Source organism: Chenopodium album, chromosome 10, assembly GCF_948465745.1.
Source record: "Chenopodium album chromosome 10, dcCheAlbu1.1, whole genome shotgun sequence".
NCBI classification, from domain to species: domain Eukaryota; kingdom Viridiplantae; phylum Streptophyta; class Magnoliopsida; order Caryophyllales; family Amaranthaceae; genus Chenopodium; species Chenopodium album.
This window is the reverse complement of record NC_137843.1, coordinates 15,228,967-15,249,126: the sequence shown is the minus strand read 5'-3', so window position 1 is coordinate 15,249,126 and position 20,160 is coordinate 15,228,967. Positions and strand designations below refer to the sequence as shown.

Here is a 20,160-nt window from a genome sequence, read left to right as displayed (position 1 = left end):
GTAACTATCCTGGCATTACTTTGAAAATTCTCAATTTTGTCAATTTTTCCACAATTTTGAAGGTTTCATACTAGAGGCATATGAGGAGAGGAGCGAAGTGTACTAGTTAATGCTTTTGTTGACCGATTATTTGAGCTATCTGAGGAAGGTGAAACGTCGGTGGAAAAAGATCCAAGGAGGAAGTAATTAGGAATTTAGAGGATAGTATTATTTATGTAGACTTAGGTTTAAAATGATTCTGGTAAAATTGAATATAAGAAGTTGTATATCTAAGTGCATATTTGACTTTTAGTATTATTTTGACTTTCATTCATCATAAAACTGCACATAAAACGTAACTCATATATTCCCTCCGTTTTAATATGATAGTCCCATATGAAATTAATCACATAAAATAAGAAAAGAAGAATATTTGGAATCTAACATTAAAGTAAAAAAGAATCAGCGTGTTTCTGGTGCGGCACGGTGCCAAATCAGCAAATAACAAAGTAACCCCACCAACCCAGTAACCCCTCCAACCAAGTAACCCCTGACCCCACCTGGTAACCCCTGACCGGACCTAGTAACCCCTGACCAAACCAAGTAATCCCTGACCAAGTAACCCCTGACCGGATCTAGTAACCCCTAGTAACCCCAAACCAAGTAAGTAACCCCTAATCTTACACCACCTCAAAGCCTTAAACTCCACTACACCACCACCAACTCCCGTACCCACTGCCCCACACCACCAGCTCCAGCCCCAACGCCACCAGCCCCTAACCCTAACGCCACCAGCCCCTAACCCTGATCCACCCACCTTAACACTGACCAAACCCGAACCCACACCCAAAACCCACCCTAACCACCTGTAACCACGCGCAACAACCATGCTGCCACCAATTCCCAAAACCCACCCTAACCACCACGCTGCCACTAACCACGCTGCCACCAACTCCCAAAACCCACCCTAACCACCACGCCACCACCAACCACGCCCAACAACCCACACCTAGCCTCGATACGCCATGCCACCACCACAATTCACCGAACCCACAAACAAACCCAGATCCAACCAAAACACAACCAAACCGGGAAAAAAAAAATTAAATCTAACAAATACCTTAAAAATTAACAATGACTTCAAATTTCACTTCAAATATGGCTAAAAAGGCCAAATTCGACCATGAAAACACTAGATCTAGAGTTTTCATGGCTGAATTTGGCCTTTAAAACCTCTAAGTTGTTTTCTGGCGACGGAGTACGAGGAGCTTCAAGGAAGTCGACGATCACGACGACGATCTGGGTTGGAGCTTCAAGGAGTCAGTGCTTCAAGGAAGAGAAAATGGAGGAGAGGAGAGGAGAGAGAAGAGATAGAAATTTTTTTTTTTAAAAAATAAATATATTTGTGGTTGGCCGTACGGTGCGGCCAGCCGCATATACAACTTCATAAATAATTTTGCCTTATTTAAATTGTTTTGATTTTTTTAGGAAACCGTCAACCATAATTGCATAATTCAAGGGAATAATTTCTTTACTTAGAGTTATGTCATAAATTCACAATCAATTAACTTAACTAATCAGAATTTAATATTTATAAAATAGGAAATAAAAGATTAAAAGCTAAGTTAAAAGTGAAATATATTCAATATGGATAATTTTTTTTAAAACGCCCAAATAATATATGGGACTAACAAATTGAAACGGAGGGAGTATCATATATATGAACTAAACCCTGACGAACTAAAGACTAATACTCGTAGCAAGATGGACCTCGAATAATCTTGACTTGAATCAGATTAGCATGGCCAATTTAATTTACTACCTTTGCTTATAAACCTAGCTAGACATTGGAGTGATAACATAGTTTGTTTGTATGTCCTTGAATACTTCAATATCTTTAACACAAAACCTTTCAATGAAATAAATTTTCCTAATCAGCAAAGTCCTAGAATTTTTAAAATTAATATGTCGAAGGCCCAAGTCTTAGAGTTGACAATAATGCAAGCTTCTTTAGTCATGCTTGTCTATGCACAAATTTAACCATTAATATCCATAATTACCGTTAAGTAAAAATTTGTAAAAACCCAATAGTTTGAAATGTATGTATCGCTATGAATATAATAAGACCCCACATAACTCTATTTGTTTGTTAAGTATAAATCACAAAATATGATTAAAGAAAAGTGTGTAAATAGTGTTAAAGTCAAATACTTCATCCGTTCTATAAATATTGCAACAACGATGAAATAATTCCAAAGCACATTTTATATGCTAAATATCTATAGATTGTAAGAGTAAAAATTATAAAAAAATTGATATTGTGAAAGTATTTTATGAGACGAATCCAACAAGATCCTACATGACTATATTTTGTTTAATGTATAAATTGTATTATAAGGTCAAACAAGAGTGATAAATAGTGCAAAAAGTCCATTATTGCGGTATTAATATAACAGAGGAAGTATATTTTGTAAAAATGAAGGTATTTTTTAGGTAGTATGAAGTATAATTTATACTCCTTAATTTTGAGTTTTTCAATTGATCAGTCAAATATCTCTCTGAAATCATATTGATTGGCTATATAATAATGTTTTGTTTTGTGTAACTCACTTGCCACTCCTAGTTTAAACTATGTTTTGTCAAAAAAAAAAGGGAAAAAAAAAAAAAGAATTGTTGCTAATTTTTTAACAACACACATTCCTATGTTGTTGGTGATACTAATAACTATACAAATATCGACGCTATAGACATCAATGGCATCTTCTTTACAGCAACTTGCCCTTTAATCCTTCACTCTGTATATAGGAAGGCGTTGTCAACTTTTCATTTCCATACTAGTTCAATGCATTTGGCTATACAAGATACATGCCCACTACTCAAATCTCTATCCTTAAATTGCATTGACCTCCATGTCATGATTAATTCAACTGTTGTAGATACCTTTCGCATACAGTACGCAACGAACATAATATCTTACATACACTCAAATATATAATAGACATGCTGATGCTTTAACAATTCACAAAGATTAGGTTGGTTTTATCAAGGCTTTGGCTTCTTGTATTGAATAGGAATATATACATGTGAGATTAGACGAGAAAAAAAAAAAACACAATAGCAATGGTAATATTTTAACGTGAAATATAAATAAAACATACTTCGTATAAGATTAAATTGCCAAAGAAATATGAATGTCATCTAACTTAGTTGGAAAATTTGTTAAGAATGGTACTCCAACCCTAAGATCAAAACTTGTCTAGTTCAGTAGTCCTTTATAAGTCATCGGATACGTTGGAAAAGTTACTTCAAATCATATTTAAAGTCATCTATTAATAAAGCTGCTTGGAAGAGTTGCATCTACATGGTCCTTAAGAAGCATTGGTTATCATAAGAAGAAACTTATCGTAAGATTCGTAACCAATCAACAATGGAATGCAACAAAGTAATGAAAGTACATGAATAAATTACCAAGATAGCGTGAAATTACAATATATTCACAGTAAGCTTCATCGATGAGATAATTTAAGCAGAAATGGTTACATTGAAGGGAATTTAATTGCTTAGTTACAGATTTCCAGAGATTATTTGGCCGCAAAATACTACTTTATAAATTCCTTTCAGACAACATAAAACCACCCAGGATCATATTCGACCAAAGGAATACTCGTAGTACATGTTATTACCTGACAGTAACACGAAGAATATACAATAACTAAATATAAGGGGGGAAAAAGAACTAAATTGCTAAAGATGATCAACAGCGTCAGATCAATGATGATAAACAAGTTGATTTGGGACCAGCAGCTACAAGTTGATCGTGTGTTGGAATTTTTAACCATTTCAGCAGTGGATGTCAATATCATACACACAACAATCTTTCCTCGAAACTGGGTATAAATACTTACAGTTTTCAAGGGCATTCACCTTTTCTGCCATTTCCAAAGAATAAATACGATGCACTGTATTTCTCATGGAATAGGTTGTGTTGTGACCACATTTTGTACCAAATTGTTGGAAGATGCCAAACCTGTCAGGATCTCAATCTTACTGAGCTCTCTGTAATTATATCTCAACAATTTCATAGGACCTTTTTCTATTAACTATTGGTTAGCCACAAATATGTTGCTGCAAAACTTTGTTCCTGCCAAAAATGTCTCATGTTATTGAGGTTTTGATGGCGGTATTAAACCTTTGGCATGCTGGCTTTCCATTTCGAGGACCATCAAGGACTTCTGTCTATGATATCGGTTTCTCTTTGCCGCCATTGCTGTAAATAGATACACAGGATGGGAAATAATTAGCCAACCACCCAACAGACATGATAATACCACATAAGAACACTGCTTAGCCTTAGAATACTATTCTAGTTAAAATATAATCTTGAGAAACATGAATACCCCGCTATCCGTTATGCTATGGAATTTTCACAAGAGGCACTGTATGGATTAATAAAATCTCCAGCAGACTGATAGTCATCTCACCATCCTCACAACTTTATTATAACAGCTGTTAAATTTTGATTCTATACTGCATTTTTTCACAGAGCTATCAGTATCAGACTTATGTTGTAACGATCACTAAATCAGTGTCCACATTGTTACATAATTTAACATCAATCTTTGGTTCTGAATTGCCAATAGTTCTTCTAGTATCTCCTTGTTTACATGGGTATCTTATTCCAACAAAGATGGATTCATTATGTTCAGGAGCTCCTTGAACATACAAATTGTGAATGGCCACCCCACCAGAACTCGAACTGTGTGTGTGTGTGTGATTTTCGTTTATCATAGACTATTCCATACAGAGTAGACAATCAAGTACCTTTTCAAAAGCAATTTAGAAACAAGAAATGTAAACAAATCATACTAACAAAGCAGGTCACAGGAGAAGGCTTGACGGTAAATTTAATTGTTCATAATTTAAGTGATATTGACCAACAGTGCAAAAGATAGCAAAATCATACGGAGAAACCCGAAATGTTCACTGAAAACTGAACTAAAGTTCCTTTCCTTTCTTGATGAATGATGATTCAAAGTAGTTTCTAATGTATAGGATCACATGTTTAATTAGTCGATTTATTTAATGTAGAGGCAGATTTTTAGGGATATGAATACTTAGGCTTTGTATGGTTCAATATTAGTAAAGGAAAAGAAGAGAAAGGATGGGAAGGGAAAAGAAAGGAAAAGAAGGGAAAGAAAGGTGATTTTATTTTCCAATATTTGGTTGATGAAAGAAAATGAAGGGAAGAGAAAGGAAATTACTTTTATTTTCTCTTTCCAGTCAAATTCCTCCAATTTTGGGAGGAAAGGAAAGCCAAAATTTTGTTAAGAGACTTTCCTCCCACTTCCCTTCCTTTCCTTTAGATTTTTATGTCATTTATTCAACCAAACATGGGAATACAATTAAAACAATTTCCTTTCTTTTCTTTTCCATCCAAATCCCTTCAACCAAAAAGGGCCTTAATTTTCCTACTAATAACTAGTAGGGAGTTAGGCATGATCACCATATCATAAAATGTTTATTTTGTCTTTGCTCTATATCATAAGATGTTTGTTTGCTCTATGTTTGTTTTTTGAGTGGAATGAACTATAACCAACTTATTGTTCTATTCCCTTCACCTTTTACTATGTATTTTAACTCCAACAGCTCACTTGTTCAGAGTTTAGCATACAGCATGTAGCCAATAAACCCAATATCTAGCTATTCTTCCCATTAAGAGAAAATTGTTCTTCCTTTAATAATCCTTCCTAGGTTACATATATGTATGGTTACATATTCTTTTAACAGAGTTCCCCTACCTAACATGCAACTCGATATTAGATCATACAGGTCAGTTGAATCGCATTCAGATTGGATCCTCTAGATTGATAGTTCAGGTTAAATAGGGTTTACATTTTATCAATATGGGTGTGTTATGGTTTGTATACATTTGAGTTTGGGTATACTACAATGGATAATAAAGGGTATGGCCATCTCAATGTCAGAAAGGGTATGGTTTGGATACATTTGAGTCAGGTCAATAAATGGGCCATCAAGTTTGACAGAGTTGTATCTATGCACTTCTTTAAGTTGGTTGGTGTTGTTAACAATTTGTTCATACCTTTAATTTCATACTTTGTATGACAATTTTATTTTATTTTTTTTAAAAAATGACCTTGGTATATCAGCTGAACATAATATTACATGTTCAATTATTAATACTGATCACTGATGTTTAATATTTGGTAACAATAGAATTCAGTAACTTCTTCGTATATTACAAATATATAACTCTGTATATTGGTGAATCACTAGAAGTGAGACTAATTTATTTTAACATGCCACTTAGTTGCAATATTTTTAGCCAAATTGATTTGAGGGGTTTCCAACAAAACATACATAAATTAAGAATGAGAATGTTATGATTTATGAACATATTAAGAATAATGACAACAAATAAGTAAATATATAGAGCTAGATTTGATTCTATTTCAGGTTTGGGTCATCTCTATTTGGTTCAAAATCACCAATGGTTAAAATTGGTTAGGGTCGGTTTAGCCGTTTTGCCCGTTTAAGCCACTTCAAAAGTATTAAGGGTTGCTGAAAAAAAGAACTAAGAGAATTTATGGAGAACTATTTCAATGAATTTTGTTTTATTTCCTTTTTCAACAAGGTGGGGTTCCTTGAATGCAGGGTTATCATTTACTTTCACACAACATTTATCCTTATAAGTTATAACAGTATACTTTTATTCCAGGAGGGGGATAACATTGAGTCCCTTAAAATCTTAAATGTCATTTGCTTTGTGAAAACCTACTGAATCTAATCAAACCATTCCTAAAATTACCCCTACCCACCCACATGGTCAGTCAGTCACACCCCACACCCCCCATACACACACATCTACTAAATATTATGATAACTGGTAGAAAAAGGAAAAAGATGTAGCCAGCCTGTAAGTATGGGATACATAAGATATGTTCTTTCAGCCAAATATGGAAACTACAATACCAACTCAACAACTATTTAAAAACAAAATATTCTAGGCATGGAATTTCATACACTCTCAGCAAACAGAAATAAAAATAAATAAATAAATAAAAACAAGATATGAAGATCAGAAGAAATACAAGATGAAAGTCAACTTACACATTAATTCATGTGGTAAACCAAAGTCATAATCATTCCTCTTTCTCCTTATACAGATGTATGCCACCAGCAGAAGCACCATGACGACAACCATGCAAGATAATCCTATTCCAATTTTACCACCACGGGACAATCGACCATTGCTCCAAAAAAGAGGACATTCTGGCAAAGAAGGCATACCACATAGACCCTTGTTCGCAGAGAGACTGAAATAGAAGTTCAATTTTAGCATAGAAACAGACAGAAGGCGGCACTAATTTCAGATGTTTATACAGCATGTTTCATTGGCAAATTTGAGTTAGCATATGGAAAAAGAGATCCAATGATCCACAAGCAAGCAAAAAAAATTGCAATTTCAATTCCTTTCAATTCGTACCATTACTTTATTCCAACAAACCCTTGCACCATAACACTATCCCCAGCACAGAATGGGAGAGACAGGAAAAAAAAACTGTGACACCCTCCAAAAAGCAAAATTGCAGAAAGCAATGACAATATGCATGCCAAGATGGTAAGCATGACAAGCCAAATAAACATTTCGCAATATTGCTCGGAACAAGAGTACATGTTGTGAAGGACAGCATGGTCAGCATATATTATACGGTTTTTTCACCATATACCATTGAGTTAAAGCTTAATTCACCATATACCACCAAAAACTTTCTAATACACCATGTACCACTGAGTTTAACATAAATGTCACAACATGCCCTTAATGACTAACGCCGTTAACTCCGTTAGTCATTAAGGTTAATTGTGCCACGTGGCTGTCACTTTTTAGCTCTTATTAATATTATTTAATTAATTACTTAAATAAAGAATTAAAAAACTTAAAAAAAAAATTAAATAAATAAACCACCACCAACCTAGCCACCGCTCCCCCCAGCCTAGCCAACAGCCCTGCCCCCACCGGCGCCACCATGTCTACACCGGCGCCACCTCCCCGCCGGCAACCACCATAACTCAAGACGATCCACCTGAACTCGCCCATCCCTTTCCCCTAAACCACCATCCTTTCAAGTCCCACCCTAAAACTCGAAAAACCTTCTCTCTAGCGACCAAACCCACTTGTCGGCGCCCAAACTCACCTTCCCCGAGCCGGCGAACCTAACTCACCCCTCAATCTTCCAACTCCACCCCTTTCCCCCCCTCTGAACCACCACCCCAAAATCCTAAAACCCCAAAATCAAAATCTAGGGTTTCGATTTTGGGTTTTGGGATTTTGGGTTGGTTGTTTGCAGCTAAATCGAACAGCGGCGATGTGAGGGGGGGTGGGGGGGGGGGGGAGCTGGGCCGCCGACATTGGGTTTCGGCATGGTGGTTTTCGGCTTAGGTGGAAGGGCTATTGGGGGAGGCGTTTTAGGCGGGGAAGGGGGGAGAATTTGGGTTGGGTATGGTGGATCAACGGAGAGATTCGTGCACCTGCACAAGGCTGGGTGAGAGTTGGCGCCGACCCGGTGGTGGTTCAAGGCTGGGAGCGGGCGGCGAGGGGTTGGGGTGTCACATTTAATTAATTGATTAATTATTTAATTAAATAGTTTAAATAAGAGCCAATTAGAGGCTGCCACGTGTCACATATAACTCTTCATGACTAACGGGGTTAAGAAAAAGGGCATGTTGTGACATTTATGTTAAACTCAATGGTACATGGTGTATTAGAAAGTTTTTGGTGGTATATGGTGAATTAAGCTTAAACTCAGTGGTATATGGTGAAAAAACCGTATATTATATTTACAGATCTCCAGACCAAGCAATTCATGTTGGTTTCTTAAAGTTGAACTAGCTCATTACATGCAATCCTTAAAACATTTATATGTCTGCAGCTAATGGAAATGGAGATAGAATAGCAATATATTATAGCATGAAAACATAACCAAACATACTCGATAGCTCCACCATGTACACCAACGGAGTAAATTTCCTCTGGCACTCGTCCTTCCAATTTATTATCATTCAACAGCCTGGCACATGTAAGAAATGTAAGATAAAGATACATAAACTGAATGTAAGGTAGTGCATTTACATGAGAAATGAATTTTAAAAACTACCACGGGAAGTTAAGCCCTGTGAAATTTCCCATCCACTCTTACAGTATTGAGCATGGTCTAGTTCAATTTCTATTAAAAGTTCATTACTCTATCCCACACATAGTTAGGCTTCAAAAGGAGTCACCAAAACCATTAATAAACCAATAAAATGCCTTTAGGACATCAGGTTTACAAACTTAAGCAAAGCATTAGCACGTTTCATCAAGTCAATATGCCTCCACCTGGGCAGTTTCTAAAATTTAATTTAGTTCAATCAGCAAATTTAGGGTCTTAATCATATAATGTCTTGTGTAGTGTCAATACATCCTTTGGTCTATAATAAAAGCTCCATAGGTGCACACACAAATATGACAAGGCATAGAGTTGGTCAATGATTGATGTAAAAGTAGGAAAGGGTAAAGCAGAAACTGGAAAAAAGTAGTCCCAAAGAGAGTAAATAAGGGATATTCATTTATCCATTCGAACTTACTAAATAAAGGTTTTTAACCATCAATACCCAAAACTTCCATTAATCGAAAATGTAGCAATTATTTTTAAATGAAGTATATGATATGGAATTGTCACGCTAGAACCAGAAAACTGTCACAAATACTTGAATAGAGCTTGGAAAGAGTTCTTTAAACCACTGAAATTCGTATCAAACTCAAGACAGATCTCTCATATTCACTTTATTTGTTGAACAATGTGTTGCTAACCATGATTGCTTGGACATAACTATTTTTTGGAAGGTAACCGGTCCGGAACCTTTCACAAATCAACCAACCCGGGTTAGACACTTTGAGAGTGGGGGAAGGGTAAGGGGATCCCCACCCTCAAAGAGCTCCTAGTATGGATTGAACCCCCAACCTCTTGGAAGGTCCTTTTCTCACAAATGTAGCAATCCTACTTTTTATGAATATTCCATCTCATAATGAGAAATTATATATGGATACTCAACCCCTCAATAGTCAATATACATGATGAGAAATGCAAGAGCATATACTCCAACAAATTATCGTCGGATAATAAGAGCATTTACATTGGTAATCTTCAAATAGCTCTTAAGGAGAGATAAACTTAAGAGCAAACACTACTCTGAGTCTCTGACAATGAGGCTCTTCAGTTGCTCTTTGGAGTTGCTTAATTTTTTTTAAGAACTAGCCATTGTAGGGTTTTTTGGCCCACATAATGTGTATGAGTGACCATAATTCTCCGAACTTTTATTGGCCCACACAGGTAGATTATCATAGAGAGATACCCACCATTGTAGGTTTTTTTTTTGGGTAGGTTTCTTATAGGGAGTGGAAGCGAGAGGGAAGGAGAACCATTGAAAGAGCAATGTACCGTTGAATATGATATTAGGGTTAATCTAGCCTTATGCTTGATTACTTGTCTAGTGCATTCCACCCCCCACCCCCCATTGTGTCCATCTAGATTGGTGTCCACAATTCAGATTAAAACTCAAATCCAATCCAATCCAAACCAAATTGTCAATTCAGATCGGATCCAAACTTATAATCGGACGGATCGGATTGACATTTTGTGTAAATTCGGATTTTCGGATTGATCTTGGATCCGAATAAAACCGAAAACCGAATTTTAAAATTAAGCTTGTATGAATATGGATTTTTTTGTTTTATAATTGGCCTTTTGAAGTTTAGCCCAAATACTTACTATGGTATAAAATAAATTTGGGAGACTTTGTATTAATTAAGGTGTTAAACTATTTATTTTAATCATGATATTAAAGACTTGTATTAATATTAAGGCTTTATTTTTATAATCGGATTAGGCGCTAAAAATTAACGTATTTTGATTCGGATTTTTAGAGCGGATCCAAATAATCGAATTTTAATATGGATTGGATCGGATCGGATTGGGAGAGAAATCCGAATCAGATCGAATAGGAAAATTGAAAACCGAATTATATTTCGGATTGGATTGGATTTGGCCTAAATCCAAACCGAAACCCGAACGGACATCCCTAGCCATAATATTCCTACCAATCAAATCATGGTTTTTAGAAGAGTGATTTCAAAACTAAGGTTTTGACGAGAGTAGGAGAGAGGCAAACATATGTAACTTTGTACTCCCTCCGTCCCAAATTACTTGCAACATTTTGACTTTTTGCTCTATTCACACCTCACTTTGACCATCCTTTTTTTTTTTTTTTTTTTTTGCTACTCTATAAAAGAAAATGTTAGTACATGATCTTGATGGATCTATTTTAATGTATATTTTCCAAATTTTAACCTTTTGAAATTTTTACTAATATGTAATTATATATATTGATGGTCAAAGTTGTATTGACAAGCTTGTATAGTTAAAATGTGGCAAGTAATATGGGATAAAGGGAGTATGCAGTTTTAGGATGAGGATGAAGGACAAGTAAATAATTTTCTTACCTAACTTTGAAACTGTCAATACAGCCAAAAATCACTATTGAAGAAAATTGTTTAGTTTCCTTTATTTCTGCTATCATTTCGACTTACTAAGTTATTGTTCATTTTTTAGAGCTGGGAGAAAGGTCTAGGTGTGTCAGCTTGTATGGTCCATACATATATTAGTTGATACTCCTTAACCTCAACATAACCCCATTAATTATCGAGTCAAACAAGGCTTGGTTTGCTAATAGATTGCTTCCTTTTGTATACTTCCACCATTCCACGGCTTGTTTGGTCAAGAGATTACACAGATGTGAAGAAGAGATTGTAGAAATACAAATGTTTGCAAACTCTAACCTGTTTCCTCTTGAAACGTAATGACGAGGAAAAAAGGATTCTTGTTAACTGGAATCCATTTTTACACTAAAGAGATAACTAAGTATGAGACACTGTTAAATAAGGGTCTGGCCACACTCGCAAACCAAGAGAGAGAATCTACTTTTATATAACCAACGAGGTTCCATCCCAAAACAATATGGCAATAGAAGGAGTAGCCCCTTAGCCTTATAAAGTGTTTGACTCTCTCTTCTTTTTTCAATATTGGATACTTACATGTGTTATTTGGTGGAATATACTTCAACACTCCCCCTCACATGTAAGGTTCCTTTTAACTCAAGGATCACTTGATCCAATTCAAGGTCCAGAATACTTAATGCCATTAAAGGTCCCAAACCTTGGGAGTGGCAATATAATCAAGCCATTAGAGATCCCATATCATGGGCATGGCTCTGATACCATGTTAAATACAAATCTGGGCCGTACCCGCAAATCAAAAAAGATAGTCCACTTTTATACAACCAAGGAGGTTCCATCCCAAAACCATATGACAATAGGAGGAGTAGCCCCTTGATCTTATAAAGTGTTTGACTCTCTCTTCTTTTCTCAATGTGGGACACTTACATGTGTTATTTGGTAGGATATACTTCAATAGACACGCTTCCTTCAACATCTTAATACCCTTAAGGTTATTTTAAAAAATAAATAAATAATTTATAAGCTTATGTTTATGAGTAATTTCCACAGTGTGAGCAGTGGCAGCAGCATTGCATATGTACTGTAGAGTGATGGCAGCAATGACTCCAGGTGGGTGCCTGTGTAGTGTAGCCAGAGATGGCAGGTGAGATGGAAGGGGTAGTTGCAGAAACTACCCAAAGAAAAGCACTGGAAGGCTATCATGGACAAAGCGGAACCATTGATCATTGATATGATGGTTGAGATTTGGCAAAATCTACTACATAGATCTTTAGAGCGCTCTACCGTAACCCAAGCCCCCTTTTTCTCGTAATTTTCCCAGCATCAATCAATTTTACAACATGGTTCTCTTAAAAAATAGTTGTTCACTTTTTCCTACCACCCAAACTCTACCATATTAAATAAATAAAAAATATTTAACATTCTGACATTAGAGCTACAGAAGACATTTGCCTGAATATAACTTGTGGTAACAGTAACAGCAACAAGACCAGGTCTGCGACCATAACTAACATGGGATCAATATGAGCTCTATGCAATTCTAAAAGCCAAACCAAATAGTACTTTGTTTAAGAGCAAGGGATGTCTCTCATGACCTTGAGGTCATGTGATCAAAAGCCCGATAGGGGCTCTTCAGGGTGGAACTCCTCTTATTCTTTCTCCCTACCCCCAAGGGGACCGGTGAGGGGTTATTCATCCTACCTACCCAAAAATTAAAAATCTCTATGCACATAAATGCAATTAAATCATGCTCCATATCAAGGATAAATCCGAATATTTTATTAGGGTGGTCTTTAGAGAGACATTGGCTAGAACTCTAGAATTACAATGTTTCATCAAGCGCTGTGATAAACAGCTTATGACTAAGAGAGTCACTGTCTTCACATCACGGTAATCTAAGACAGTCATTTTAAACAATCAATTTCAAATGCTTCACCATGATAAAGTCTGAATATATTGACCCACACCTTGATTATTCTTTATCAAACCAATCCCAAAATCTACATGGAACTACATAACACAATTTTGACCCAAACCAAAATTTTATCCAATCCAAACTAAACCAACCCAAATTGGTTATTGTTATTTTGCAGATCAAGGTAAGAATTTGGTCAAGGCTGGAGATACCCTACTATTTTAGTATTCTATGACCCTAGAATAGCAATAGAATATGAAATAAGCAGTAAAGTATTGGACATCTACAATTACTTTTAGATGAAACCATTAGTTATGAGATTGAAGAAATCATGAGGATATAGGTGGTTAATACTTACACAAGGCGCAAATTTCTTGATGTAGCTAGACTATCAGGAATAGATCCTGTAAGCTCATTATTTGACAAATCCCTGCCAAGAGACATGAAAAAAATATATATATTAAAAGAGCTGCATTTATGTATCTTATCACCAAAGATTAATCTTGAAGTAAAAGTGCATCATCAATATGATGCATGACCACTTTCTATATAAAAAACCATAGAATTTGACCCAGCAATTTCATCTGTTCTGGTAAAATGATGCTGGTATGTTTTATCATAATAATACAATAAATAAATAAATAATTTTAAAGAAAAAGAAGAATTGTAAAGTAGGGAGTCCAGAAATCAAGTGATAGGAGAAAAAATCAATCTCACAGGAAAGCCCATCAGCATGAGCTTATAGACAAGATAAAATACACCACTCAATTCCATTAAGAAATCAAAGAAGACATTTAGAAATCAAAATAAAACAGAGCATATCAAAAGTATCTATCTTATTTTTATTTCCTGGCTTTGCATACTATAGAGACATATACAGTATACACTTTCCGTTCTTTTTTAGTTGACACGTGTCTTTTAATAGGTTTGCCAACGCACAAGGTCAATGATAAATATCTCTAATTATCAATAAATAAAAATTATTAAAAAAAAGTTGATATGATGAAAATAGACATTGAGACAATTCTACCAAGATCCCACATGACTATGTTTTATATTACAAAAGCAAGTGAAAATAGAGTTTGTGAATAGTGTCAAAAGTTAAGATGTGTCAACAACAAAAGAACGGAGGAAGTGAAGCACAAGTGCATAGGAAGAATATTGATATTGTAATCCTTCCCCACCCCACCCCCCTCTTATTAAGGAATGACCAACGCTGGGAATCCAATCTAAACTAGTTTTGAGAGCAATCCTCCCCCCCCCCCCCCCCCTCTCTCTCTCTCTCTCTCTCTCTCTCTCTCTTTTATAAGGAATGACCAATGGTGGGAATCCATTCTAAACTAGTTTGGAGAGCGCTACAAAGGCCCTACCTTAATACAATATAACAAATTACAAGCTGCAAACAAAGTAGGAAACCAACACAAAACTTCAACTATACAATTCTTAGTTCTCAAAGTATCAAGCATTCAAGCCACGATAGGTCATTGTTAGACAGCACTTTCTATAATACTAAATTATGAATTTTATATAATAACACCTCCGTTACCATTTGCAAAATTAAGGCAATTGAAGAGAGAGAGAGAGAGAGAGAGTGTGTAGGTTTGGTGAGCGGGTGTAAAATAAAATTTGATAAAGTAAGAGAGTGTGTGAAAAGTGGGTGGGTGTAAGAAAAAGGTGGACAAAGTAAGAGAGAGTGAGTGAAAAGGTGTGTATATTGTGGGGAACTATCTGAAACAAAGGTAATATTTGCTATTATAAAGTCTTCAGTTAAATATGCACCATGTTGTTGTCACACCTTTTAGGGGTTCAAACCTGCTTCTCTAGACGAAAAAAACTCAAACAAGAACAGAAATAAAATATACTACCTCTGTTACTTTTTAGTTGCAACAAAGGAAGTTTTTCCATCTCACAAAAAATACCCCTTCGTTGCATCTAAAAAGTAACAGAGTTACAGAGGTAATACATTAGTACATCCATTTTCAATATTAAATCTTAGAATGTTAATATATTGGAGTCTATCCCCAAAATTTTGCAAGTCATTGCTAAACTAACTGTCAAACTTTTAGAGCACAAAACAAGCCTGACTACCATAATATTCAAAATTAAAAGTATATTATCGCATGTTTTTACAATGCTCAGGAACTCGACATGATTAGCCATCAAATGATTAATTTAGTTGAAAGTATTCCAACACAAGAAAGCCATGCTATTTTTTGGTAAAATCCCTTCAGCGAGAATAGCCAGTTACACAATGTATTCCTCCTCCACTACTTTGTATTTTATTGGAAGTAATTTTGTGCTAAAGGTCTTTTGGCTACTGCCTCTCTACTAGTCTCGAGTATTTAGACATTTTAGGTTATATACCTCATGACCTCCCCAAATTCTTCCAGTAGAAACAGCATAATTCACAGAAGCTTTGTTGTTCTTTTCACATATATGTAGTAAGGAAACCTCAAAAGGAGTTTCAAAATCTTAGATAACATATGTCACAGCTTGAGACTATAAAAATGGCATGGCATGGGGTTGGCTCTTCTCTCTCAGCTAAAACCCAGCAAAGACTTCAAATAATACTAAAGATATTAAAAGGTAAGCATACAAGAAAGTTCGTTAGATTTTAAATTAACACAGCTGACAAGCAAACAAAACCTGACTTGTCAAAGAAAATTAAACTGCAAATCAAATTGGAGAGCCTTTTGTAAAGTCCAAAATGCTTTGCCAATCAAAAAAAAAGAACTGTGCATAAATATAAATGACATGTCCCAGCTAGCAAAGTAGTTGCACTTACAGTTTTACAAGAGATTGTTGACCAAGGCCTTCTGGCAAAGAGCCCGTCAAGGAATTAGAACTCAAATTCCTGTCATAGAAACGATAATAAAGGTCAAATTATGAAGGCTAACAGACTACCACTTAAAAAAAACTGAAAATTCCACCATGAGAAAAGAACAGAAAACTCTGTTCCTAGCATGCATTATAGACACCCTGGAAGATATGAGTAGTAATCATGAGTATCCTTCAAAAATTTGCTAGAAGCCAACTTAGCTCATAAGACCTTAGATGCGGCATCTTGGTTTCAGGTTAACATATATTTCACATTAATGATTTTTTTTTTTTTTTTTTTTTTTTTTTTAAATTTGCATGTTTCAATCTGCTTTTCTTATAATACCTTCATGTTCTTTGGAAAAAAAAAAAAAAAAAAAAAAAAAAAAAAAAAAAAAAAAAAAAAAAAAAAAAAGAAGGAAGTGTAGAGCATACAGTAAAGTCTCCATATTCCTTTCATACACATTCATGTCCTTAATAATCAGAGACGGAGCCAAGGGGGCTGGTGGAGGCCTGTTCCCCATGGCCCAAATGCCAACTCTTTTATTTTTCTATGCTGGCCTCCTTTAAAACTAGCATAAAACTTCCTTATTTTGCATTGAAATCTATAGCTCAGTGGTAAATTATGATGGCTGTTATACTGCAAGTCCCAAGTTCAATCCTTGTTATTTACTTTAATCCTTCTCAACTTTCTTTTTGTTAATTTTGAACATTTTTTTAAATTCAACCATTGATACATTTAATAATAATTAGTAAAAGTTAAAAAAATAATTGGTTTATTTGAATTATACATTGAAAAATGGTTTATTTGAATTATACATTGAATTATTTTGCATTGAAATCTATAGCTCAGTGGTAAATAATCATACCACACATTATAGAGTACTTAATAACATATGTTTTTAATATACTAGTAAAAAAACATATGATCAAATAAAGGTAATTATAATAGCGCAAAAATAATAATTTTGCAATGAAAAAACCTTCAAAATACAATATGAATTAGTAAATTACTACTTTATCTAATGTAGTGGTATAAGTTTCGGCCCCCTTGGGTTTTAATTCATGGCTTCGCCCCCTTTTAAAATACACATTCAAGTTCTTCTTAGCACAGCTTTATGTTTAACGAATGATCCTTTCACCACTAAAAGTAACTTTTTTTTTTCAATAAAAGTAACTGTTTTTTATTTTCAAGATAAGGGCCCTTTTTACAAAGTTTGTAACGTATAATCCTTATCGTCAAAAATATATGTCAAGTCAGCTCTGTCTTTGTCTCTATTCTAAAGCTATACATTTTAAATTTGTGAAATACGCAGAGAGGGGCCAAAGAGATCGAAAACTGCTGAATCCTAGGTTGACATGCAATAGGTTATAGCTTCTCTGGAATAGATAAGTATGTAAAAGACCATGTGTTAGAAACTTACAAGACAGCCAAGTTCGTTAAAAGACTGATCCGGTCGCTAATGAATCCTTTCAAACCCTGGCTCCCAAGGTCACTACATAGAACAATTGAGGGTATCAGGGCATGACAAAGATGTTTAGTGCCAAAAGATACAAAGTTATAAGCAAAGGAACAACATACATTTGAGATATAACAAGGGCATTCCCCTCTTTGTTAGTACGACAAATAACTCCTTCCCATGCATTCCAGGTAGCAGGGGCGCATGGATCACCATTCCATCCCATTCGACCTGGAATTCGAAGCGAGTCCTTCAATGCCCTCATAGCCACAACTGCAATAACATTCTCATATCAGGAAACTCAAAGTACCCAAACAATAACACATGCAAGTTCTGATCATATAACTTTGTCCACATTTCAATCAGCAAGAGATGACACGATGTGCTGGAGAAAACAAAAGGCATTGACAGCCACTACAGTATGTGAACAATGTAGTAAGATATAATAGGCCAAAGATCAGAGACAAAGAAATCGGAGCTCCTACAGCATAATCATGACAGGAACCATCTAATGCCTAGATTTTCTCATCAAAAATCTACTTATGAACCACCAATAAAACCCTCCTATAGCACATTCACCTTTTTCCTATTACATTAGGAAAGGTCAAAATGGCAAATTGGACCGAAAAATTACTAAATTATCATCATAAGCAACATTTCACAAAGGTTTTGACCATTTCATATCTACAAGAAATGAAATGAAAGCAATCCCAATGATGATAAAATTAAGAAACTTGGCATGCAATTGCTAATAAAAGCAAAACAGAAACTCCCCAAAAACAAAACATCAATTATACCATCCGCCATATACCTTGATCAGGAACCGTAGCAAGGTCATTAGGTACAATGGCATAAGCCTCCAACCCACTAAGAATAGGCTCTCCAACAACAGGAGCCAACTTAACAGTCAATGAAGTACTACTCAAATTCTTAGCAACATAATGCCAATCATGAGCCTTGAACCCTCCGACCGCCTTGTAAACATCAATTCGATTCACATTCTCCCCGTTCACCTGCACATCAAACACCCTTTGTCCAGCCTTAGTAACCTTGCTATCAATCTCAGCGAAATGAAACCACAACAGATAATCCAGCTTAGCATCCACAGTCAATTCATACTCCAAAACCCCTGAACTCCCCACAGTCACCGCGTGTTGATACAACTTCGTCGGAAAATAATTCGGCTTCTGGTTCGCCCCGTTAACCGGCGTTATGTTCGAAATTACCTTGACATCCTTCATGTTCTTTGACCGGAACTTAGCATCCGACTGCCACGACCGCCACACGAAGTCGGTATCATTGCTAAGTCCCGGACCCCACTGCTCCTGACCACAGCTCAACCTACCATAATTAACCAAAACGGTATCATTCCCCAAACTGGAAGCGTCATATGACTCCGGATCAATCTCAACCACCTCGAGGGTTCCGATAATGGGTGGATCAGTTGCGATGGAATAAAAGCAGACATCGGCATCACCGTCCTGGACGAATGCAATTAGATCAGAGTAAAACCCATCGGAAGAGAGAGACTCCGTCCAGGGGGACTGGTAGCTGAACACAACCGTGCCTTCGACGGAGACCTCGAAGCTCGGGGGATGATTTTTACCATCGTAATTGTCGTAAGTGGTGAATGTGCGGAAGAGGTAGCGACCACCGTGCACGGCCGTGGGAAGGATGTAGCAGTTTTTTGGGCCGGTTGTAGTAGGGGGGAAGAAACGAAGGGTTTTCTCTTGTTGGAGAGAGAACTGGAGGGGTTCGGAGACGACGGAGGTGGAGCCGCCGGTGAAGTAGCGGTCGGAAAGCCAGGTGGTTTTGAAGTGGTCGGTAAAGGTGGTGGAGCCGCCGCAATCAATGTGGTAGGAGATATCTGCAAAAGAGGAGAGAGAATAATGGTTAGTACTTAGAAGTAGTGACGTCATCAATGGCGGAAATTGAAGGAGGAGAAGGGGGTGCTTACTGAAGGGGGTAGAGAGAGAAAGAGGAGGAGAGAAAAGGAGGAAGAAGAATGAGAGAATGAAGAAGGGAGACATGATTGATTGTCTGAAAGATGAGAAAAACCCGCGATTATTTGATTAAGCAAGGAGAGGAGAGAGAAAATGGCGAGATTAGCGGGAGAAAAGTGGGAGCACGATGAGAAGAGAAGAGGAGTGGGAGGAGAGAGAAAGTGGAAAAATGGAGTATGAAAATAGGAGTATTACAGTAATTGACTGCTCAATTTACGCTCTCTTTCATAGCTATGACTCAAATTCATAGTAGTGAGTGCTGTTGAGGTAAAGTAGTTAAGTTGCTGCTGCTGACTTCAGATGCCACTGCTAATTTTATTAAGATTTTGCTACTTTTTTAATTTCAACGGTTGGGTGTCCCCACTGTCACTAATCTTTCTCCCCACTTCTAGGATTATCTAATGTGATTAAGGA

The 20,160-nt window shown here is 36.2% G+C and overlaps 1 protein-coding gene across 1 annotated transcript; it reads right to left on the bottom strand.

Moving 5' to 3' along the window:
- Positions 1–3,422: 3,422 nt before the first annotated feature.
- LOC145562286 (receptor-like protein 4) lies at positions 3,423–19,978 on the bottom strand. The gene is made up of 9 exons (XM_081622510.1): positions 19,701–19,978; positions 18,555–19,610; positions 17,866–18,016; positions 17,708–17,779; positions 16,252–16,320; positions 13,825–13,896; positions 8,991–9,068; positions 7,108–7,313; positions 3,423–4,246 (listed from the first exon to the last, which is right to left on the bottom strand). The coding sequence occupies exons 1-9, from the start codon at positions 19,771–19,773 to the stop codon at positions 4,140–4,142; spliced, it is 1,884 nt and encodes a 627-aa protein (XP_081478636.1). The 5' UTR covers positions 19,774–19,978; the 3' UTR covers positions 3,423–4,139.
- Positions 19,979–20,160: the final 182 nt, after the last annotated feature.